Source organism: Aulostomus chinensis, chromosome 2 (assembly GCF_037954235.1).
Source record: "Aulostomus chinensis isolate RoL2024-O1b breed Wild chromosome 2, RoL_Achi_v1.0, whole genome shotgun sequence".
Lineage (NCBI taxonomy): Eukaryota > Metazoa > Chordata > Actinopteri > Syngnathiformes > Aulostomidae > Aulostomus > Aulostomus chinensis.
This window is the reverse complement of record NC_141321.1, coordinates 35,992,844-36,013,391: the sequence shown is the minus strand read 5'-3', so window position 1 is coordinate 36,013,391 and position 20,548 is coordinate 35,992,844. Positions and strand designations below refer to the sequence as shown.

General features: G+C 47.4%; 3 protein-coding genes across 6 annotated transcripts in view; 2 read left to right on the top strand and 1 right to left on the bottom strand.

Moving 5' to 3' along the window:
• Positions 1-1,652: 1,652 nt before the first annotated feature.
• Positions 1,653-15,211, top strand: LOC147269859 (isocitrate dehydrogenase [NAD] subunit alpha, mitochondrial). 2 transcript variants are annotated; one of them, XM_086191905.1, is made up of 12 exons: positions 1,683-1,765; positions 2,064-2,202; positions 2,696-2,758; positions 8,018-8,101; positions 11,375-11,489; positions 11,576-11,763; positions 12,784-12,917; positions 13,690-13,792; positions 13,929-13,993; positions 14,072-14,156; positions 14,255-14,407; positions 14,790-15,211. In XM_086191905.1, exons 4-12 carry the CDS (start codon positions 8,018-8,020, stop codon positions 14,871-14,873), a joined length of 1,011 nt encoding a protein of 336 aa, XP_086048031.1. In that variant the 5' UTR covers positions 1,683-1,765; positions 2,064-2,202; positions 2,696-2,758; the 3' UTR covers positions 14,874-15,211. The 2 variants fall into 2 exon arrangements, with proteins under 2 accessions (XP_086048023.1, XP_086048031.1); XM_086191897.1 differs by lacking the exon at positions 2,064-2,202 and having other exon boundaries at positions 1,653-1,765.
• LOC147269860 (uncharacterized) lies at positions 4,794-8,006 on the bottom strand. The gene is made up of 3 exons (XM_086192086.1): positions 7,963-8,006; positions 5,234-7,439; positions 4,794-5,083 (listed from the first exon to the last, which is right to left on the bottom strand). Exons 1-2 carry the CDS (start codon positions 8,004-8,006, stop codon positions 6,086-6,088), a joined length of 1,398 nt encoding a protein of 465 aa, XP_086048212.1. The 3' UTR covers positions 4,794-5,083; positions 5,234-6,085.
• A 417-nt stretch (positions 15,212-15,628) lies between the features above and the next one.
• LOC147269858 (ras-related protein Rab-8B) overlaps positions 15,629-20,548 on the top strand; it is a 57,072-nt gene continuing 52,152 nt past the window's right edge. For all 3 annotated transcript variants that reach the window (XM_086191933.1, XM_086191925.1, XM_086191915.1), the window contains exons 1-3: positions 15,629-15,887; positions 19,224-19,284; positions 19,637-19,697. In XM_086191933.1, the coding sequence (XP_086048059.1) occupies positions 15,764-15,887; positions 19,224-19,284; positions 19,637-19,697 (246 nt within the window). In that variant the 5' untranslated portion in view covers positions 15,629-15,763. The remainder of the gene's footprint in view (positions 15,888-19,223; positions 19,285-19,636; positions 19,698-20,548) is intronic.

Below are 20,548 nucleotides of genomic sequence, written 5' to 3'. Positions count from 1 at the left end.
ATCTATCTACCATCTATCTATCTATCTATCATCTATCTATCTATCTATCATCTATCTTTCATCTTTATATCATCCATCTATCTATCCATCTATCTATCTATCCATCTATCTATCTTCTATCTATCTATCATCTATCTATCTATCTATCTATCTATCCATCTATCATCTATCAATCTAACATCTATCTTTCATCCTTCTATCTATCATCTTTCTGTCTGTCATCTATCTATCTATCATCTATCTATCATCTATCTATATATCTATCTATCTATCTATCTATCTATCCATCTATCTATCATCTATCTATCTATCATCTATCTATCTATCATTTATCTATCATCTATCTATCTATCTATCTATCCATCTATTTATCATCTATCTATCTATCTATCTATCTATCTATCTATCTATCTATCCATCTATTTATCATCTATCTATCTATCATCTATCTATCTGTCATCTATCTATCTATCTATCTTTCTATCCATCTATCTATCTATCTATCCATCTATTTATCATCTATCATCTATCTATCTATCATCTATCTATCATCTATCTATCTATCTATCTATCCATCTATCTATCTATCATCTATCTATCTATCATCTATCTAGCTATCATTTATCTATCATCTATCTATCTATATATCTATCTATCTATCTATCCATCTTTTTATCATCTATCTATCTATATATCTATCTATCTATCTATCTATCTATCCATCTATTTATCATCTATCTATCTATCATCTATCTATCTATATATCTATCTATCTATCTATCTATCCATCTATTTATCATCTATCTATCTATCATCTATCTATCTATCATCTATCTATCTATCTATCTATCATCTATCTATCTTTATATCTATCTATCTATCTATCTATCTATCCATCTTTTTATCATCTATCTATCTATCTATCTATCCATCTATCTATCTATCTATCCATCTATTTATCATCTATCTATCATCTATCTATCTATCATCTATCTATCATCTATCTATCATCTATCTATATATCTATCTATCTATCTATCCATCTATCTATCTATCATCTATCTATCTATCATCTATCTATCTATCATCTATCTATCATCTATCTATCTATATATCTATATATCTATCTATCTATCTATCCATCTTTTTATCATCTATCTATCTATATATCTATCTATCTATCTATCTATCCATCTATTTACCATCTATCTATCTATCATCTATCTATCTATATATCTATCTAGCTATCTATCTATCCATCTATTTATCATCTATCTATCTATCATCTATCTATCATCTATCTATCTATCTATCTATCATCTATCTATCTATCTATCTATCTATCTATCATCTATCTATCTATCTATCTATCTATCCATCTATTTATCATCTATCTATCTATCATCTATCTATCTATCATCCATCTATCTTCCTGTAAATCTACAACATGGTAGCCTCCCTGTCACAATAACCTCTCAGTCCTCACAGTGATCCATCACCAGGTTCTGGAAGTGGTCCAGCCCATGACCGAGCAGATCCGGTTCCTCACCAGAGTGAGGACATCAGCCACCACCAGGGAGCGCTATGGACTAATCTGACTGTAAATGTAGTGGTTCTTCTTCCGCCGAGGCTCCTGCTCCTGACAAACCCAATTTGGCCAGTTTCCCTACGTGTGGCTGTGACGTCATTACGTTTCAGCTCAACTTCTCACAGAAGGTCTCGGCCGCGGCTCGTCGGAATGGCAGGCAACGCGTGGAGGTCAATGGTGAGAAAACGGTTTTAAAACCCGAACGGACACGCCGACGGTCGGTGTTTCAGCCGGAAACTTTTTCTGCGTGGCGAGGCGACGTTTCCTGTACTGTCGTGTTGTTCTGCTCTGCCGTAAAATCTTATTAAGACTCTTGTTTAACAGGTTAGCCAATTAGCTGTGTGTGTGTGTGTGTGTGTGTGTGTGTGTGTGTGTGTGTGTGTGTGTGTGTGTGTTAGCCTCCGTCCGTCCTTCAGCGGGATGAGGGCTAAGCTACTGAAGCTAACCCTACACTAATGTCTGTCTACTGGGATAGAACGACTGGATCTACCGACGCTCCTCGTGCTGCTTGATCTGATACGCTAGGATTTACAGAAACTCTGACGTGTAAACGACGTAAAAGGCGCTGCCGTCCATGCACACTGAACTCCGGCGAGCCGCTGGATGCACCACAGGTACATACAGTGGTGCCTGCGTCTCGGGCTGAACTTCGACCTCCGAGGAAGCTCAGAATCGGAGCTCAGAGGTTTGGGTTCAACGTCGACGATGCTCATTGCCATGTTTGTAGTTTCAGTTACTGGAATACACCCGAGATCCTGACACAAGGGATCCTCCATCCATCAGGACTGTGGCCTTCTACTGGTCAGAATATGAATAGAAAAAGAACCGTTGGTAGGGAACATTGCCGGTTCGGTGTCAAACAGTGACCGAGTACCAGACGTTCCAATAGCTTGAGTCTTTGTAGAGATGCTATAGGAGATTGGCTCAGATGCTAGCGTGTCACTGACGCGAATTAGCACATACCCATCCAGTGCTGGTGTTCATGAATGTCACCGTACATCTAAAGCCACATAACGTCTGTGAGTGGATGATGATAATCGTGATGTTACTTTGTGTGTGTGTGAGAGAGAGAGATCTGATTGGTCTTGTTGTGCTTATCTGTTGCAGCTGTCCCAGGCAGCGGGGGTGCTGAAAAGACCTTCTCTGTCTTCGGCGTCTTTCTCCCGGCAGGTGAGTAGTTCTGGGTCACAGTCAAGCTGATGCTCCGGTCAGTAATCGTTTGACTTGGCATACATGGTAGGAGCAGGTATAGCTAGCCTCGCCCACGCTAAGCTATCATGTTGAAGCTGAAGGGACAGCAGTTTGTGGGGTGTGGTCTCTGTTGCCTACCTGACAAGAAGGAATGTTTTTGGGGTCTGATTCAGAAGAAGGGTGTAGTGGGAGTCTGAGTGTGTCAGGGAGAAGATGCAGCCGAGTCAGTTACCATGGTAACAGTCTTTGAAGCCAGCTGTTTCATTGAGTCCAAGTCAAACATATTTTGGCTGAGTTTTGCTGTCTGAATAAAACTCTGTTGGTTTGTATCATCTTAGTGCATTTTATAAAGTAATTTCTTGTCAAACATGGCATCTGGTAGATGAAGAGACTCAAGAGTGCACAGGGAGTTGCATCACACTGGGAGATGATTTCCGCACGGCAACCAGATGTCATCACTCCTGGAGGATTTTGTGGGGTTTTTCGTCAGTCTATTCATCTGCATAATCACATCAGTCCCCGTGTCACTAACGCCCAAGTTCCTGACCCCAAATATATCGAATGATATTTACTTTCTTTTCCATATTTAATGATTCTTAAGTTTCATTTCACGCTGCTTCCTTGTTCACGTTTCACACCTCAGTGAAAACAGAGTCCAGCCTCAGTATCACTCTGCCAGTTTCACCTGTGATCATTAAGTCTGATACAGGTGAGACAGATACCTTCAGCTTCTTGTCGACTCCAGCAGCAACTTTCTCCCTCAACACTTCAATTGTAGCTGTTTTCCTGTTTCCCTCTAAGCACGTTTGTGCCCGTTCATATGGGAATCGATATACTGAGCAATGGGGGGGCAAACTGAACGGATTTTTTTTTTTTAATTCCCAAGAGAGAGATATTGTGGTTTGATTTACATTCAACCCTAAGCTGAACAGATCCATATTATACGTAAGTGGGCATGGCTGAGGCCGTGACACTGTCCGCAGAGGACTTGTCAGTCAAGGTGGAGCCTATCCCAGCAGCCTTCCCCCTGGACAGGTCACCAGTCCATGGCAGGGCCAACACATAGAGACAGACAACCATTGGCTCTCCCAGCCACGCCTACGGTCAATTTAGAGTCTGGATTAACCTGGTCCCCTCTTGATGTCTTTGGACTGTGGAGGAAGCTGGAGTACCAGAGAGAACCCACCAGGAACAGGGAGAACATGGAGACTCACCCAGAAAGACCCCGTGCTGCAGCCGGGGCTCCACCCATAACCTTCTTGATGGGGGCCACAGGGAGGACCATTGCTGCACCGGGCTGCCCCCTGATTGAATCCAATCCCCAATATTGACAGTGAAAACTTAGCTCGCCTGTCTCTGTTAGGGTCAATCAGATGATGAACAGATGAGAACATGTGAGACAATTTCTGTTAGTTCTGTTAGTCTCCGGTCTAGCAGGTGATCGGGTGTCTTAACAATCACACTTCTAACAGTGATTTTTGTTTGAGGGAACACTTTAAAGAAGAAACAAGACCAATGTTCTTTAGCACCACAAACCCATCAGACACTTGAAGGTTGGTCCAGATAGAATGGGAGTCTAACAGCTCAGCTCGATGAGACGCCACACAATCTTGTTGCATGCGTCCAACTCAGAGGGAATCTTCTCCAGATGATTCAGTAAACCCAGATTGGCTGTTCTTAGTTTCCTCAGAATTGGCTGAAGCTCCTCTGAATCCAAGTCCAGTCCAATTGTGTTTGTGTGTCCAAATCCCTCCCTCAGTCCCTGCTGCCTCTTTCCTGGTAGAGCAGGTGTAGAACCTCCCTCCCGGTAGAGCAGGTGCAGAACCTCCCTCCCGGTAGAGCAGGTGTAGAACCTCCCTCCCGGTAGAGCAGGTGTAGAACCTCCCTCCCGGTAGAGCAGGTGTAGAACCCCCCTCCCGGTGGAGCAGGAGTAGAACCCCCCTCCCAGTAGAGCAGGTGTAGAACCCCCCTCCCGGTAGAGCAGGTGTAGAACCTCCCTCCCGGTAGAGCAGGTGTAGAACCTCCCTCCCGGTAGAGCAGGTGTAGAACCCCCCTCCCGGTAGAGCAGGTGTAGAACCTCCCTCCCGGTAGAACAGGAGTAGAACCTCCCTCCCGGTAGAGCAAGAGTAGAACCTCCGTCCCGGTAGAGCAGGTGTAAAACCCCCCTCCCGGTAGAGCAGGTGTAGAACCTCCCTCCTTCTATGAATCAGCACATCTGAGACAGCAGGGATGAAAACCTTCCTTTACCAGCAGGAAGGTGGAGCAGATCCAGGATCAGTGGGGACGGACGTCTGCTCTGACCTGCTGGAGGGGGAGAGAGACACGGAAGACAGGGACAGAGACAGAGAGGTGGAGAAGAGAGTCAGGACACAACAGCAACAGTAAATTAGTTATCAATAATAACCAGCACAGAGACCAGTCCCTCATCTGGTACCAGCAGGAGGTCACTGGTACCTTTGACTAGTTCTGCTTCTGTGCTAGGATGAACCTGGAACCTGACTGAATCCTCCAATCAGCTGTTGCTGTGGAGAAGTCCCAGAGCTGTTTAGCAGCTGCTTTCTCCAGAACCTTGGAGAGAAAAGGAAGATGTGATGTTGGTCTGTAGTTGGTAGAACTTCTGGATCCAGGCTTGTTTTTTGAGGAGGGTTTAATTCCTGCTACTTTAAAGGACTGAGGGACGGAACCAGATACCAGCGCCACATTGACCATATCTAAGAGGGAGGGGCTAACGAGGGGAGAGAGTCTTGGAGCAGCTTAGTTGGGATGGGGTCTAGGAGACAGGTGGAGGTTCAGAGGAGGACATTTTTGTATTGGTGAAGTGTTGCGTTGCATTGTGAAGGTCAATGGGAGCTAAACGTCCAGGTGTGTCTGGCCTACAGGTGTCTCTGAGGTTAACCTGGTGTCAGCTGATGGCAGAACGAGATGAATGTGACCTCAAACAGTTGAATTGGATCATTAAATGTTTGATAAAGTCGTTACTGCTGAGGGAACAAGGAGCACTGGGCTCAGTAGAGCTGTGGCTCTCTGCTAGTCTGACTCCATGCTCTATAATCAGCTGCTCTAGTCTGAGTTTTAAGGCTCTCTGGCCAGATCACACCTGACGCTTCCTGTCTGGAGCAGCGCCACATCCTTTCCAGGTAGTGAGCTGTTTGTTTCAGCTGTCGGGTTTCAGAACTGTACCACGGTGCTGATTTCCTTTGTTCTATAGTTCTCAAGTCCAGTCAGTTTTATTAGTGTGTCACCAAACCCCAACCAAAGTTCTGTCCTGACTCTGTCCAAGTAGAGCAGGTCCAGCACCTCCCCCCTTCAATGAACCTCCACCCAACAATTCTCCATCAGCAGCACATCCTGCAACAGCAGCCAGCAGAACCTTCCTTTACCAGCAGGAAGGTGGAGCAGATCCAGGATCAGTGGGGACGGAGAGAGAGCAGGAGAGCAGGACAGAGACAAAGACAGAGAATGGAGAAAGACAGAGAGACAGAGGGAGAGAGGGACAGAGATAAAGAGAGAGAGAAAGGAGGAGAGACTGATGGACAGAGACAAAGACAGAGAATGGAGGAAGACAGAGAGACAGTAGGACAGAGAGGGACAGATATAAAGAGAGAGAGAAAGGAGGAGAGACTGATGGACAGAGACAAAGACAGAGAATGGAGGAAGACAGAGAGACAGAAGAAGAAAGAGGGAGAGAAAGGACGAGAGACTGATGGACAGAGACAAAGACTGAGAATGGAGGAAGACAGAGAAACAGAAGGAGAGAGTGGGAGAGAGGATGAGAGACTGATGGACAGAGACAAAGACTGAGAATGGAGGAAGACAGAGATAAAGAGGGAGAGAAAGGAGGAGAGACTGATGGACAGAGACAAAGACAGAGAATGGAGGAAGACAGAGAGACAGAAGGAGAAAGAGGGAGAGAAAGGACGAGAGACTGATGGACAGAGACAAAGACTGAGAATGGAGGAAGACAGAAACAGAAGGAGAGAGAGGGAGAGAGGATGAGAGACTGATGGACAGAGACAAAGACTGAAAATGGAGGAAGACAGAGAAACAGAAGGAGAGAGAGGGAGAGAGGACGAGAGACTGATGGACAGAGACAAAGACTGAGAATGGAGGAAGACAGAGAAACAGAAGGAGAGAGAGGGACAGAGATAAAGAGGGAGAAAGGAGGAGAGACTGATGGATAGAGACAAAGACAGAGAATGGAGGAAGACAGAGAGACAGAAGGAGAGAGAGAGACAGAGATAAAGAGGGAGAGAAAGGAGGAGAGACTGATGGATAGTGACAAAGACAGAGAATGGAGGAAGACAGAGAAACAGAAGGAGAGAGAGGGACAGAGATAAAGAGGGAGAGAAAGGAGGAGAGACTGATGGATAGAGACAAAGACAGAGAATGGAGGAAGACAGAGAGACAGAAGGAGAGAGAGAGACAGAGATAAAGAGGGAGAGAAAGGAGGAGAGACTGATGGACAGAGACAAAGACTGAGAATGGAGGAAGACAGAGAGACAGAGATAAAGAGGGTGAGAAAGAGAAGAGACTGATGGACAGACGGGGACGTGAGCAGGTGGAGCTACGGGTGGCAGCTGGAGCCTCTTCAGGTCTGGAGCCTCCTCCAGCAGCACCAGGATCTGGGATGAGGGGAGAAGAAGAGGAGTTAGTAACACGTCTGAGGACAGGAGGAGGAGAGAGAAGCCCAGTGCATCATGGGAGATCCCAGCAGTCTGAGCCTAGAGCACCAGATCTAAGGGCCAGCCTAAGCAGTCCTGACTATAAGCCTGATCAACAAGGAGGTCTTAAGTCTGCTCTTAAACCTAGAGAGGGGGTCTGGTTCCTGGACTGAAACTGGGAGACGGTTCCACAGGAGGGGAGCCTGATAGCTGAAGGCTCTGGCTCCATTCTACTGTTAGAACTCTAGGAACCAGCAGGAACCCTGCATCCTGGGAGTGAAGGGTTCTAACTGGATCATAGGGGACTAGGAGCTCTGTCAGGGATGAAGGAGCCTGATTGTTGAGGACTTTGATGGTAGAAGAAGAATTTTAAATTCTGTTCTGAATCTGACAGGGAGCCATGCAGAGAAGCAGTCCAGGAGAGACCTGGTCTCTGCTACCAGTTCTAGTCAGGGGGGCAGCAGCGTTCTGGGGCTCTATTGAGGCAGTAGAGTTCAGAGTTTTTTGCGAGGTGCCTGTTGCACTTTTGATGAAATGATCGCAGGAATTGAACTTTGTCCCACCATTGTACCTACAGATGCAGACCATCACGCTGATTCCAGGAGATGGAATTGGACCAGAGATTTCCTCGGCTGTCGTCAAAATATTCGAGGCGACCAAAGTGAGTTATTGTGTTTGCTCGCCACACTCACCACTTCAAAGCTTAATTTGACCCCCTAAACACGCTCAAAAACTCACCAAATTTGGTACACACATCGGCTGCGGCAAAAAAATTCTATGTTTAACAAAAAAAAAAAACAGCGCTGTACTCATAGCGCCACCTAGATACACAAAAAAACGCCACAGCCTGTAGGAATGTCCTACAGACATGGGACCAACACCGTTTTATTCGTCTCGTCAAGATGGTCAAGTCATACACATGTACGACTGACCTAACCCTAACCAGATGTCCACAATTTTATAAGCCGTCAAAGTGGGGGAGACACGTTTCACCTTCCAATGGAAGTCTAAGGGGAGACGGTGTCCTCTCAGGGTACATACTGTCAAACAAACGCTTCTCACGTCTACACCATACATCCCACAGCTCTACCAACCACACCACTGCATTCCTGACAAAAACCCCTCCAAGAACATGGTGTTCTGTGTCCCTCTGAACCAGCGTATGCTGACTTCTTCCTCTTGTCCCACTCCAGTCCTGGTGCTCCTCCTCTCTCTCCACTCTAGCACAGATCAGAGACAGAGCAGTGGGGGAGGGGTTCTTAAAGGGCCAGCTCTCAGCTCTGCTCTCACTCTAGCACAGATCAAAGACAGAGCAGTGGGGGAGGGGTTCTTAAAGGGCCAGCTCTCAGCTCTGCTCTCACTCTAGCACAGATCAAAGACAGAGCAGTGGGGAGGGGTTCTTAAAGGGCCAGCTCTCAGCTCTGCTCTCACTCTAGCACAGATCAAAGACAGAGCAGTGGGGGAGGGGTTCTTAAAGGGCCAGCTCTCAGCTCTGCTCTCACTCTAGCACAGATCAAAGACAGAGCAGTGGGGGAGGGGTTCTTAAAGGGCGAGCTCTCAGCTCTGCTCTCACTCTAGCACAGATCAGAGACAGAGCAGTGGGGAGGGGTTCTTAAAGGGCCAGCTCTCAGCTCTGCTCTCACTCTAGCACAGATCAGAGACAGAGCAGTGGGGAGGGGTTCTTAAAGGGCCGGCTCTCAGCTCTGCTCTCACTCTAGCACAGATCAAAGACAGAGCAGTGGGGGAGGGGTTCTTAAAGGGCCAGCTCTCAGCTCTGCTCTCACTCTAGCACAGATCAGAGACAGAGCAGTGGGGGAGGGGTTCTTAAAGGGCCAGCTCTCAGCTCTGCTCTCACTCTAGCACAGATCAAAGACAGAGCAGTGGGGGAGGGGTTCTTAAAGGGCCAGCTCTCAGCTCTGCTCTCACTCTAGCACAGATCAGAGACAGAGCAGTGGGGAGGGGTTCTTAAAGGGCCAGCTCTCAGCTCTGCTCTCTCTCTAGCACAGATCAAAGACAGAGCAGTGGGGGAGGGGTTCTTAAAGGGCCAGCTCTCAGCTCTGCTCCCACTCTAGCACAGATCAGAGACAGAGCAGTGGGGGAGGGGTTCTTAAAGGGCCAGCTCTCAGCTCTGCTCTCACTCTAGCACAGATCAAAGACAGAGCAGTGGGGGAGGGGTTCTTAAAGGGCCAGCTCTCAGCTCTGCTCTCACTCTAACACAGATCAAAGACAGAGCAGTGGGGAGGGGTTCTTAAAGGGCCAGCTCTCAGCTCTGCTCTCACTCTAGCACAGATCAAAGACAGAGCAGTGGGGGAGGGGTTCTTAAAGGGCCAGCTCTCAGCTCTGCTCTCACTCTAGCACAGATCAAAGACAGAGCAGTGGGGGAGGGGTTCTTAAAGGGCCAGCTCTCAGCTCTGCTCTCACTCTAGCACAGATCAAAGACAGAGCAGTGGGGAGGGGTTCTTAAAGGGCCAGCTCTCAGCTCTGCTCTCACTCTAGCACAGATCAGAGACAGAGCAGTGGGGGAGGGGTTCTTAAAGGGCCAGCTCTCAGCTCTGCTCTCACTCTCTGATCAGACTCAGGCTTCTAACTCCTCAACTACAAGGCCTTCACCCTGGACCAGGACACCCTGGGGTTCAGGCCAGGGCTCAGGCCCTCACACGCTGCTTGTTCTATATATTGTTTTTTTGTCATTGTCGTTTGGAGGCAGGGTCAGAACTGTTTATGGGTTAGCTAATGATTTTCAGAGTTTCTTGTTATGTCAAAATTTGTGATTGTTTCTGGAAAATATCCTTCAATTTCCATTCAAATATATCGCCAGGTAATCACTGGGACCTAGAGAGAGAAAACAATTTGCATGCTGGCTGCAAGACATGAAGTCATTTCTAGTCTAAGATGCAAAGTTCATGTCTGACATCAACGAGGAAACTCTATAGAACCGGTCTAGGCCTTGATCTACTCTCCCAAACTAATCAGGTTTATGTTATTGATCTGATTCACGTGAAGTTGTTTCATCTCACTCTCCATACCGTCATGTATTTGCAATTCTTCTCTGTCGTTGGCTTTCCAAAGACTCCACCACTACCCATAATGTGCACATACACACACGTGTGCATGCAGCCCTAGCAGACAGAGAGAGCACAGGAGAACATGTCACATCATCTCCAACATCCTGCAAAACAGGAGAAAATATTTGAGTTTCTTAAATGCACCCAAAGTTCAATGTTGGAGCAGTGGCTAACAGAGTAGCTGACCTGCTGCTGGTCCAATCAAAGAACAGAGCAGTCGTGCACCTGCTGTAGCTCCGCCCCCTGACAGGCAGCACAGGTCCAGTTACCACAGAATGACAGGTTCAGACCCAACATGGCTGCCAGAGAGGAAACACTGCTCCTGGCTGCATCAGCCTGATCCTGTTAGGCTAGTCAGAAAGCAAGTAAGAAGATAGATGGATGGATTGAGAGATTGGTTTTTGGAATCTTCTGGGGAATATGTAGAAAAAAGTATATTGTATTCTACATTAGATGAAGGAAAAACTACAGCAACACAGAATATTACACAAAAGTGGTGTAACGGTAGCCTGACTAGCATTCCACCTTAACTTTGTTTGAAGTTACTTTAATGTCAACAAACTTATCACCAATGCAGGAACTTCGACTGAGATTCTGATGCCTGCTCAACAAACACTAGCTGCTGCTTCATCTGAGCTCATGAACGTGTGCTGCCACTTGATGGGCGCAAGTTTAGACGGAGCAGTAGGTGAGGGTTAGTGAGGATGCTAGTGCGCCACCTCTATTCTTCTGCGCAGCCTCTAGAGCCCTCACACTTCACATTCCAGCTCTCGTTAAACATCCATGTATGAGCGCTTCACGTGCCATTCGTGAAGTTTGTGCTGATGGTGAAGTGAAAGTCAGTCGTGATTTTGATGTTTGATCTGCAGGTGCCAGTCAGATGGGAGGAGAGGAACGTCACAGCGATTCAGGGACCTGGTGGCCGATGGATGATCCCTCCTGACGCCAAAGAGTCAATGGACCGCAGCAAGATCGGACTGAAAGGTTGGTTGACGTTTCCGATGCTGAATTGTAGAAATCGTGGCGTGTGGTTGGTTTCTAAATATTCAGGGGATCGTTTTCTCATTTAGGGCCACTGAAGACACCGATTGCCGCAGGTCACCCCTCCATGAACTTGCTACTGAGGAAGACCTTTGACCTCTATGCCAATGTGCGACCCTGCGTCTCCATTGAGGGCTACAAGACACCATACACCGACGTGAACCTGGTCACCATCCGAGAGAACACGGAGGGAGAGTACAGCGGCATCGAGCATGTGGTGAGCGGCCATGATGCTAGAGGTGGTTGATGGACTCATCAGCTGCTCTGACACAAGAAGTTGATGAAGTCTGTTGTCGCGTGTGTGTCCGACCAGACCACATGAAAATGTTGTGAGCATCTCCGACTACAACAACTCTCGTGGTCACAATCAATGGATCAAGTTACATAATTGTGGTGCTGTTCAGTTGTGATCCTGTTGGCCGACAGGCCACCGCCTCGAGGTTGTACTGCTGTTCTTCAGGGTAAGAAGTACGAGGACGCCACTACCTAAACACTGTCCAGTCTCCAAATGGACAGTGTTCCAAGGAGAAAAAGGTTTTTACAGGAAAACACAGAAACAAACTGTGGAACTGGCCTTAACTTGTGGAAACTGCTGTTGTTGGTGAAAATAATGACCAATTTTTGTTTAACTAGCAACTGCTTTATTCACAAATGGCGCCATGGTCACCACAAACAAAAACAACCAGTAGTCTCCAACGATGACATCCCGCATCTTCTCACTTCCCCTAAAACAAAAGTGCAAGTACCTAGATAGCATGATATATTGTAAACAATATACAAATGAGGTCAGGAAGACTGGGAGCAGATGGAAACTGTTAGCTTAGCAAAAAAGAGAGGGTAGTAACTGTTAGCCTAGCTTAGCACAAAGACCAAGAGCAAGGGGAGAAATGTTAGGCTCCACCACTGCTAGGCTCCTGATTTCCAGTTTCCTGATCAAGCTAAATGATGGGAATGATCTGATCTGTCAGCTGGCCTATGTTACTACGATGTCACTTCCTATTTCCATGAACCCCTTGCAACTTTGCTTCCTGGTCCTTGTGGTTTTTACTCTATCACTGAGTCTGAGCGGCCATTCAAGCTATTGTGGCGCAGCTGTGGTTGATTGCAGCTTACAGGAGCAACGTGAGGGCTGAGTTGATTGGGTCAGCTGTGACAAACCAGATGGTTATGCCCTGATGATCACATGACTATTGCCTTGTCATTTTTTCTCTGAAGCCGTTTTCGTGTCTCATTTTAGATTGTTGATGGTGTGGTTCAGAGCATCAAACTGATTACTGAGGAAGCCAGCCGACGCATCGCTGAGTACGCTTTCGAATACGCCAGAAACAACCAAAGAAACAGCGTGACGGCAGTTCATAAAGCCAACATCATGTGAGTACGATAGAAGAGGTTTTATCATCAGAGCAACACCCGGCTACCTCTGCTAGGCCCTGTGGTGTCAATAGATCCACAGAGTTGGGCGACAGGACCAGGACAGTGATAATTAACATGTAAGTCAGAACTACTGGAACTCGGCAGACATGCGTGTCCTCACAGCCACAGAAACACACGGATTACAGTGTTTATCAGGTGCGCTGCTGATGTTCTGACACTACAGCACATCTTCGTACGATTGGCTGACGATCATAATCACCTGATATGGGCACCAAAGTAGATGGTCCATCTCTTTAAGAGCCGATCAGATGACATGCGAAACAAATTCTTTGTGCAGTGACAATTGAGTCTCCAGTCTGGATGTTTATCAGGCGTCTGAAAGATGAACCGGTTGATGGAAGCGTGTGTTGGAGGGCAGTTGGCCGTGGAGGAGCAAGAGGAGAAATGAGCCAAAATAACCCTAACCCTACCAACCACATGCTCTGGTGCATAAGCCTGCACCAGTATATGATGGTAGGTTGTAGAATGTAAACGTATCTAAGCATAGCAGTAGTGGGGTCACATGACTTGGGTGCATGTCCAAGTTTTCAAAGCAGCTTTGGAATTCTGGTTTTCATTTTCCTTCATGAGTCAACGCATGAGCAGCAGCTGCTTCCTATTTGTCTTCCAGTGTGCAAGAGTATGACAATGGAAGCTGAGATAAAAGAAGCGTTTGTGTCTGAGTGGAACTGATGTTATCGTCACATGACCTGTCTGTCCATCTGTCCAGGCGAATGTCCGACGGACTTTTTTTGAAGAAATGCCGTGAGGTGGCAGAGCACTACAAAGACATCAAGTTCACTGAGATGTACCTGGACACCGTCTGCCTCAACGTGAGTTCACATGCGACCGTCGTGTCATCGCACGAATGCACCGCGGTGTTACACTATCATCCTGATGGACCACGATGTCCCCATTACTGTCTAACCTGAGCTCCCTGTGAACCCCTGTTATGTGGGGGTCTTTCAGATGGTCCAGGACCCATCCCAGTTTGACGTGCTGGTCATGCCCAACCTCTATGGAGACATTCTGAGGTCATTTACATGCTGATGCCTTCGTCAGACACTTGTCAGCCTGGTGAATCAAGCCTCACTCTGGTCTTTGTGTTTCAGTGACTTGTGTGCCGGTCTGATCGGAGGACTTGGCGTGACCCCCAGCGGGAACATTGGGGCCAATGGAGTTGCCATATTTGAATCGGTGTGTTTTGTCTTGGTTTTGTGATGTCTGGGGCCTGCAGGGGGCGGCAGCAACAGCGAGCAGTAACGTGAGAGATTGTACTGATGCTTGTCCTGCAGGTTCATGGCACCGCCCCCGACATTGCTGGTATGGACCTGGCCAACCCTACTGCCCTGCTGCTCAGTGCAGTCATGATGCTGCGTCACATGGGTCTCCACGAGCATGCTCAGAAGATCCAAACGGCGTGCTTCGACACCATCAGAGACAAACAGGTGACTCATGTCCACGGCCAACGTGTTAGCTAGATACTGAAATAAGCGGTTTGAGTCGCTGAGTTTCGTGTCGTCACGTCCTAGACTGCAGGTTAGTGGTCGTTTGGGGTGAACTGGAAGGATACGTTGATTCAGTAGTCAATGATTCCACCCAAGTGATCCCACGTGTGCCTCACCATCAGGGATATTTAGAGTTTTGGAGTTGATATAATTTTTAAATTGTCTGATTGATTGCACCTGAAACTCATCGACTAACATTGTGTTGTCCAACAAATCGATACCGACAGGCATCATGGTGTCACTGGTGATTCATAACCATGAGCCACCACCTCGGCAATGTTCCTGATGAAGCGGCCAGTGAGTGACGATAATTGTGTTGCAGGTGCTGACGAAGGATCTGGGAGGAAACTCCAAATGTTCAGAGTTCACCGCCGAAATCTGTCATCGCATCCAGGACTTGGACTAAAGCTGCAGCAAGGTGGTGACTGCGGAGACTCCGCCCCTTCAGAGACTTTGCCTCTTAGTTGCCTTGACCTCAAAGCTTCAACTTGGTTCGCTAAATGACGTGATAATATCATGGAGGGGTGGGGCTTCAGCATCAGCTGCCTTTGCAGTTTACATTATGTAACAGTGACAGCAAACCTGCGCACAAACTTCACTCGACCAAGTTGTAATGAATTGTTTCCGTCTTCGTCCTGCCGCTGGTGCCCCTAAAGTTAACAGTGTAACTGTCTTAAATTATTGTTTCTACTTCCTGTTTCTGTCTGGTCAAAGATCCATTAAAGGGCTTTTTTAATGATTAAAGTGCGTCTTCAATTGTTTTCTCCGTCAAACTTTTCCAATAAAACCCCACACAAACTGCCACAGGCCACTTTGTCAGAGCCTCCTCCCACAGTCCGCCATGTTAGAGTGAAGCACCAGAATCCTGAGTTCTGTCTTTGCCAGGATGTGGGCTACCTGGGGAAGAACCCTTCATGTTCTCGACCAGGTGTCATGGCTGCTGGATCTTAGCAATGATTCACCAATAATGACGCAACCGCAGGCGTGTGTGATGGTTTAGGAAGAATTTGTCAAAGTTTTTACTCGCGGAAAAAAACGCAGAGGCACTGGGGACCAAACCCGCATGTCATCGACACGAAATAAATTCAAGCCTCTAACACGAGACGCAGGAGCTGCTTTTATTATGAAAATCCATCCCAGGAAGCACGGTGCTGGCAATGCCATTCAACTTTACGCCGCAGTTTCCTGTCAGTCGCTCACGCTCTGGAGGAAACCGGTTTAGAGACCAGTGAGCCCAGGAACCGGCGTACCATTGGAGATTCCGGCACATTACCGGAGCGAAAGGGAGGCGGGACGATGGCGAAGACGTACGACTACCTGTTCAAGCTGCTGCTGATCGGCGACAGCGGCGTCGGTAAGACGTGCTTGCTGTTCCGGTTTAGCGAGGACGCCTTCAACACCACCTTCATCTCCACCATCGGTGAGTCCCGCCGAGCCCGGCACCGGATCGGCGACCACGGGACCGGCTGCGGGCCGAACGGAAACTAACGGCTGCTGACCGGGGAGGTGAAAGTGGGCGGGGCATCTAGATGGTTGGTGACCTTTGACCCCGGCGATCAGTGTGGGAGGGGTTGATCGATCCGCTGATCAACAGATCCTCTTCCTTCCTCCCCCGTGCGCCATGTTCGTTGAGAGACATAATTTCAGTCCACCTGAATTAAAGAACACTGATGACCATTAAAGATGTGACATAGCCGGTGTGATGTCACAGGCCCGTTTGTGGCCTACGATTAAAGCCCCGCCCATGTCATTGTGGGCGTCACCAATAGTTTTTTCAGGCTAAATGACCATATTTCAATAGAGAGCGAAGCCCGTGGCTCGCTAATCTGTTAGCAATGTGCATCCGAACTTCAGCACCTCTTAAGTCTGTTTAGCTTCACTTAACAGGAGTTCTGATGAAGCCCCGCCCCCTCATTGCAAGTCAGAACCAACTTCTTTAGTGTGACAACAACATAGTTTACGCCAATAAGAAACCCAGCAATTCATCTGACGCATAAGAATCAGCGTCACGATGTCGTTACGTTACCACATTTGTTATCCGATGAATGTACTGTCCGCCATGATTACACTTCCTGATGCTTCTGCCTGACCGACCGGTTGCCACGGTAGCAACTTGTCCAGGGCTGCGTCCGAACTGCCAAGTACCAACCTACGTCCTCCTGCTACCACCTAAATACGGCGGCACCATTCAGACACCCTAGAAGATGGTGGTGAAGCACGACCTCTGCTGGCAGAGCACCGATACTGCATAGGTAGACAGCACCAACGAAAGCCCCACCTGCTGGCCTGACTGTGGTACTGCACTCCACTCTGAACACTTCACTCATTCTCTATTATTAAGCACATGAACGCACCTTTAGTCATCAACGACTATAAATGTTGGTGTTCATCAGAATGGAAGACTGTTGGTGGTTTTTAGGGGACAAAGAAGAAGAAGTCCGCGGTGCATTGTGGGCCATAGGTTGCTCCGTAGGATGCACCTGAACCGACCTACAATGTGGGCGTGTTTAGGCTGGAATTTAGGTTGTGAAGTAGGTCGCTACTCGCACCAGTTGTGGTTTCGGACAGCCTACGAGCTGCTCTGAGACCTACCATCAGACCTACTTGGCCATTCGGACGCAGTGTACGATAACCCGCCGCCAATTCTACCCGTCTTTGTGTTGACTTTGTTGCCTGTAGTCAGATGTTGGCGCTGCCACCTGCTGACCACCAGACAGAATTGCAGGTCTCAGACTCCTCCCACTTCCCCTGATGGACGTTTCACACCCACAATGGGGCGGAGTCATTTCCTCTGCAAAGAACAGGAAACTCATGAACTTGCCAGCAGCCTTCGTACTAGGAGGTCAACAGGCCCTTCCTGTCTTTGCTGTGTGGGGTCAGAGGTCATGAGTCTCTCTCACTCACACACACACACACACACACATACTGTTGTGTTCACCAGCAACCTGTTACTGAGTGTGACACCCTCAGATTTTCTCTGAAGGTCCCGGAAACTCTGCCTATAGGAGGCTGAGGGGCGTAGCCTAAAGGTGTGTTTACTCCAAACATGATGTGAATTTTCACCTCGCTTTACTCGCACAAATTTGACGGCTGCACTATTTGTTTTTATTCATGTCATTCGCATGAAGTTTTCCCCCACGAGGAGAATTTATCTGCGCCATTTCTTTCCATCATCAACCACGGCTGACGTTACAACCGTTGCTGGCTTGTACCTGTCATGGAAGTCCCAGATACGGCTGAAAACCAAACGCCGCCACTTGCCACCTCAAAAATGGGAGGAGCTGCAGTTTTAAATAAATGACACTTCCTGTGACGCAATCAGGAATCAAACACACCCACATTTGATTGACAGCCACTGAGGAGCAAACGTGTGAGTAGGCCTGGGCGATATGGAATAAAAATGAAATCCCACATTTTTTTCACAAACAATTCGATCAATGATTTTTTCCCCCTGGGTCGAAGGTTCCACCACAGGGAGCCGTTCTTTAGTGGGAGTTTGTGCTCCTACTACTACTGCTACTACTACTACTGCTACTGCTACTACTGCTACTACTACTACTGCTACTACTACTGCTACTACTACTACTGCTACTGCTACTACTGCTACTACTGCTACTACTGCTACTAGTGCTACTACTGCTACTGCTGCTACTGCTACTACTGCTACGACTGCTACTGCTACTACTACTACTGCTACTACTACTACTGCTACTACTGCTACTACTGCTACTGCTACTACTACTACTGCTACTACTGCTACTACTGCTACTACTGCTACTGCTGCTACTACTACTACTGCTACTACTACTACTGCTACTACTACTACTGCTACTGCTACTACTACTACTACTACTGCTACTACTGCTACTGCTACTGCTACTACTACTACTACTACTACTGCTACTGCTACCACTGCTACTGCTATGACTGCTACTGCTACTACTACTACTACTACTAATCCTACTACTGCTACTACTGCTTCTACTCCTTTCTTAGAAACAACCCTCTCGCTCTCGTTAGCCATGTTGCTATTGTGTGTGTGCAGGAAGCAGGGGTGAGAGGGAAACTATGGAAGCTCCTGGGGGACAAAAGGTGCGGGTTAGGGAAACTCAGATTTTTCATTTTTTAATTCAGCTGCAACAAAAAACTCGAATTAATCAATAAAATCGATAAATCGCCCAGGCCTACGTGTGACTAACCCTCCAGATCATTTCATTGTCAATCAATCAGCTGATCGTCAATCAGTGGTTCTCCGGTGTCTCAGGTGATCAATCAATGGATTGACGTGAAAAACACTTGAGCGATTAGGGTGGAGCTGATTGATGAATTAATTTCCTGATTGAGTGTCATTTGGGTCACATGATCTGATCGGGGAGACATTAGCCAATCAGCTGCAACAATGGAGGCGGCGGCATCCCAGCTGAGGGAGCCTGTCGTTGGTCATGTTACTGATGTCACTGAACACTCCCTCTGGTTGGCGAAGAGGCCAATCAAAGAAAGGGCTTTTATATTCCATCATATGATGTCACATGATTTAGAGACACGAGACGCTGGTGTTCAGCCGAGACTGTGACCTTTTCAGCCTGTGAAATGAAGATTTGAATGATGGAAGACTTGGTGAACGTGTCCTGACCACAGAACTGAGACATTCCCCTTCTGCAGCCTGGACCGGCTCACTTCCTGTCAGTGTTGTCATGACAACCATCAACCACACATGAAAGGCAGCAGAGTGACATTTTGTTCTCTTGATTGACAGGAATTGACTTCAAAATCCGCACAATTGAACTGGACGGCAAGAAGATCAAGCTGCAGATTTGGTGAGTCTGAATGTGAGCCAGGCAGTGGCGCCGTGATGTCATTGAACGTGTCTGAAGGAGGCATTGACATCATCACAGACAACACAAGCTCCTCAGCTGCCATGATGTTATAAATCTGAGATGCCAGCTTGGCATGCGAATGAAGAATGAGTGACATCTACTCAATAAGATCAATATATTTGATAGGTGAAGTGCACTGTCACTGATCATCAGGACGGACATCGGGGTGGTTGTCAGACGTTACTGTGGTGATGGACGTTTGCTCTGTGTAGATGTTTCATTGATTGGGTTATCAATAAAAGTGATCAGTGATGAGTAGCAGGCGTGACGGGTCTGTCTGCTCGTCCTGCAGGGACACGGCGGGTCAGGAGCGGTTCCGCACCATCACCACTGCCTACTACCGAGGAGCCATGGTAGGACACACCCCCTCAGGTGGCACACTCACATGCCGCCTTCAAAATAAAACATGCGTGAATGAATTAAACAGATGAAAATATTAGAAGAATACACCCTACAAATAAAATATTAAGAACGAGGATACTGTGTATTCATAGGCTATGAAGTATATATCAGTACTCTGTTCAACCTCGGGTGGATTAAAGTGTGGGAAGGACTTCCAGAAGTTTGCTTGTGTTCATGAAATGTGCTTATCATCCATCCATCATCCATCCATCCATCATCCACCCATCCATCATCCACCCATCCATCATCCATCCACCCATCATCCACCCATCCATCATCCATCCATCCATTCATCATCCATCCATCCATCATCTACCCATCCATCATCCATCATCATCCACCCATCCATCATCCACCCATCCATCATCCATCCCTCATCCATCCATCCATCCATCATCCATCCATTCATCATCCATCCATCATCATCCACCCATCCATCCATCCATCATCCATCCATTCATCATCCATCCATCCATCATCCACCCATCCATCATCCACCCATCCATCATCCATCCATTCATCATCCACCCATTCATCATCCACCCATCATCCATCCACCCATCCATCATCCACCCATCATCCATCCACCCATCATCCATCCATCCATCATCCATCCATCCATCCATCATCCATCCATCATCCATCCACCCATCCATCATTCACCCATCATCCATCCATCATCCATCCACCCATCCATCAGTCACCCATCATCCATCCATCATCCATCCACCCATCATCCATCCATCATCCACCCATCCATCATCCATCCATTCATCATCCACCCATCCATCATCCATCCATC

Bases quoted from the DNA above. Each gene is read 5' to 3' on its own strand.
- LOC147269859 (XM_086191897.1), top strand. From the start codon at position 1,739: ATGGCAGGCAACGCGTGGAGGTCAATG. The intron at 8,102-11,374 runs GTGAGTTATTGT...TTTGATCTGCAG, and splicing joins AAATATTCGAGGCGACCAAA to GTGCCAGTCAGATGGGAGGA. The intron at 11,490-11,575 runs GTTGGTTGACGT...TTTCTCATTTAG, and splicing joins CAGCAAGATCGGACTGAAAG to GGCCACTGAAGACACCGATT.
- LOC147269860 (XM_086192086.1), bottom strand. From the start codon at position 8,006: ATGGTGGGACAAAGTTCAATTCCTGCGATCATTTCATCAAAAGT. The intron at 7,440-7,962 runs GCAACAGGCACC...TCCTGTCCTCAG, and splicing joins GCGATCATTTCATCAAAAGT to ACGTGTTACTAACTCCTCTT.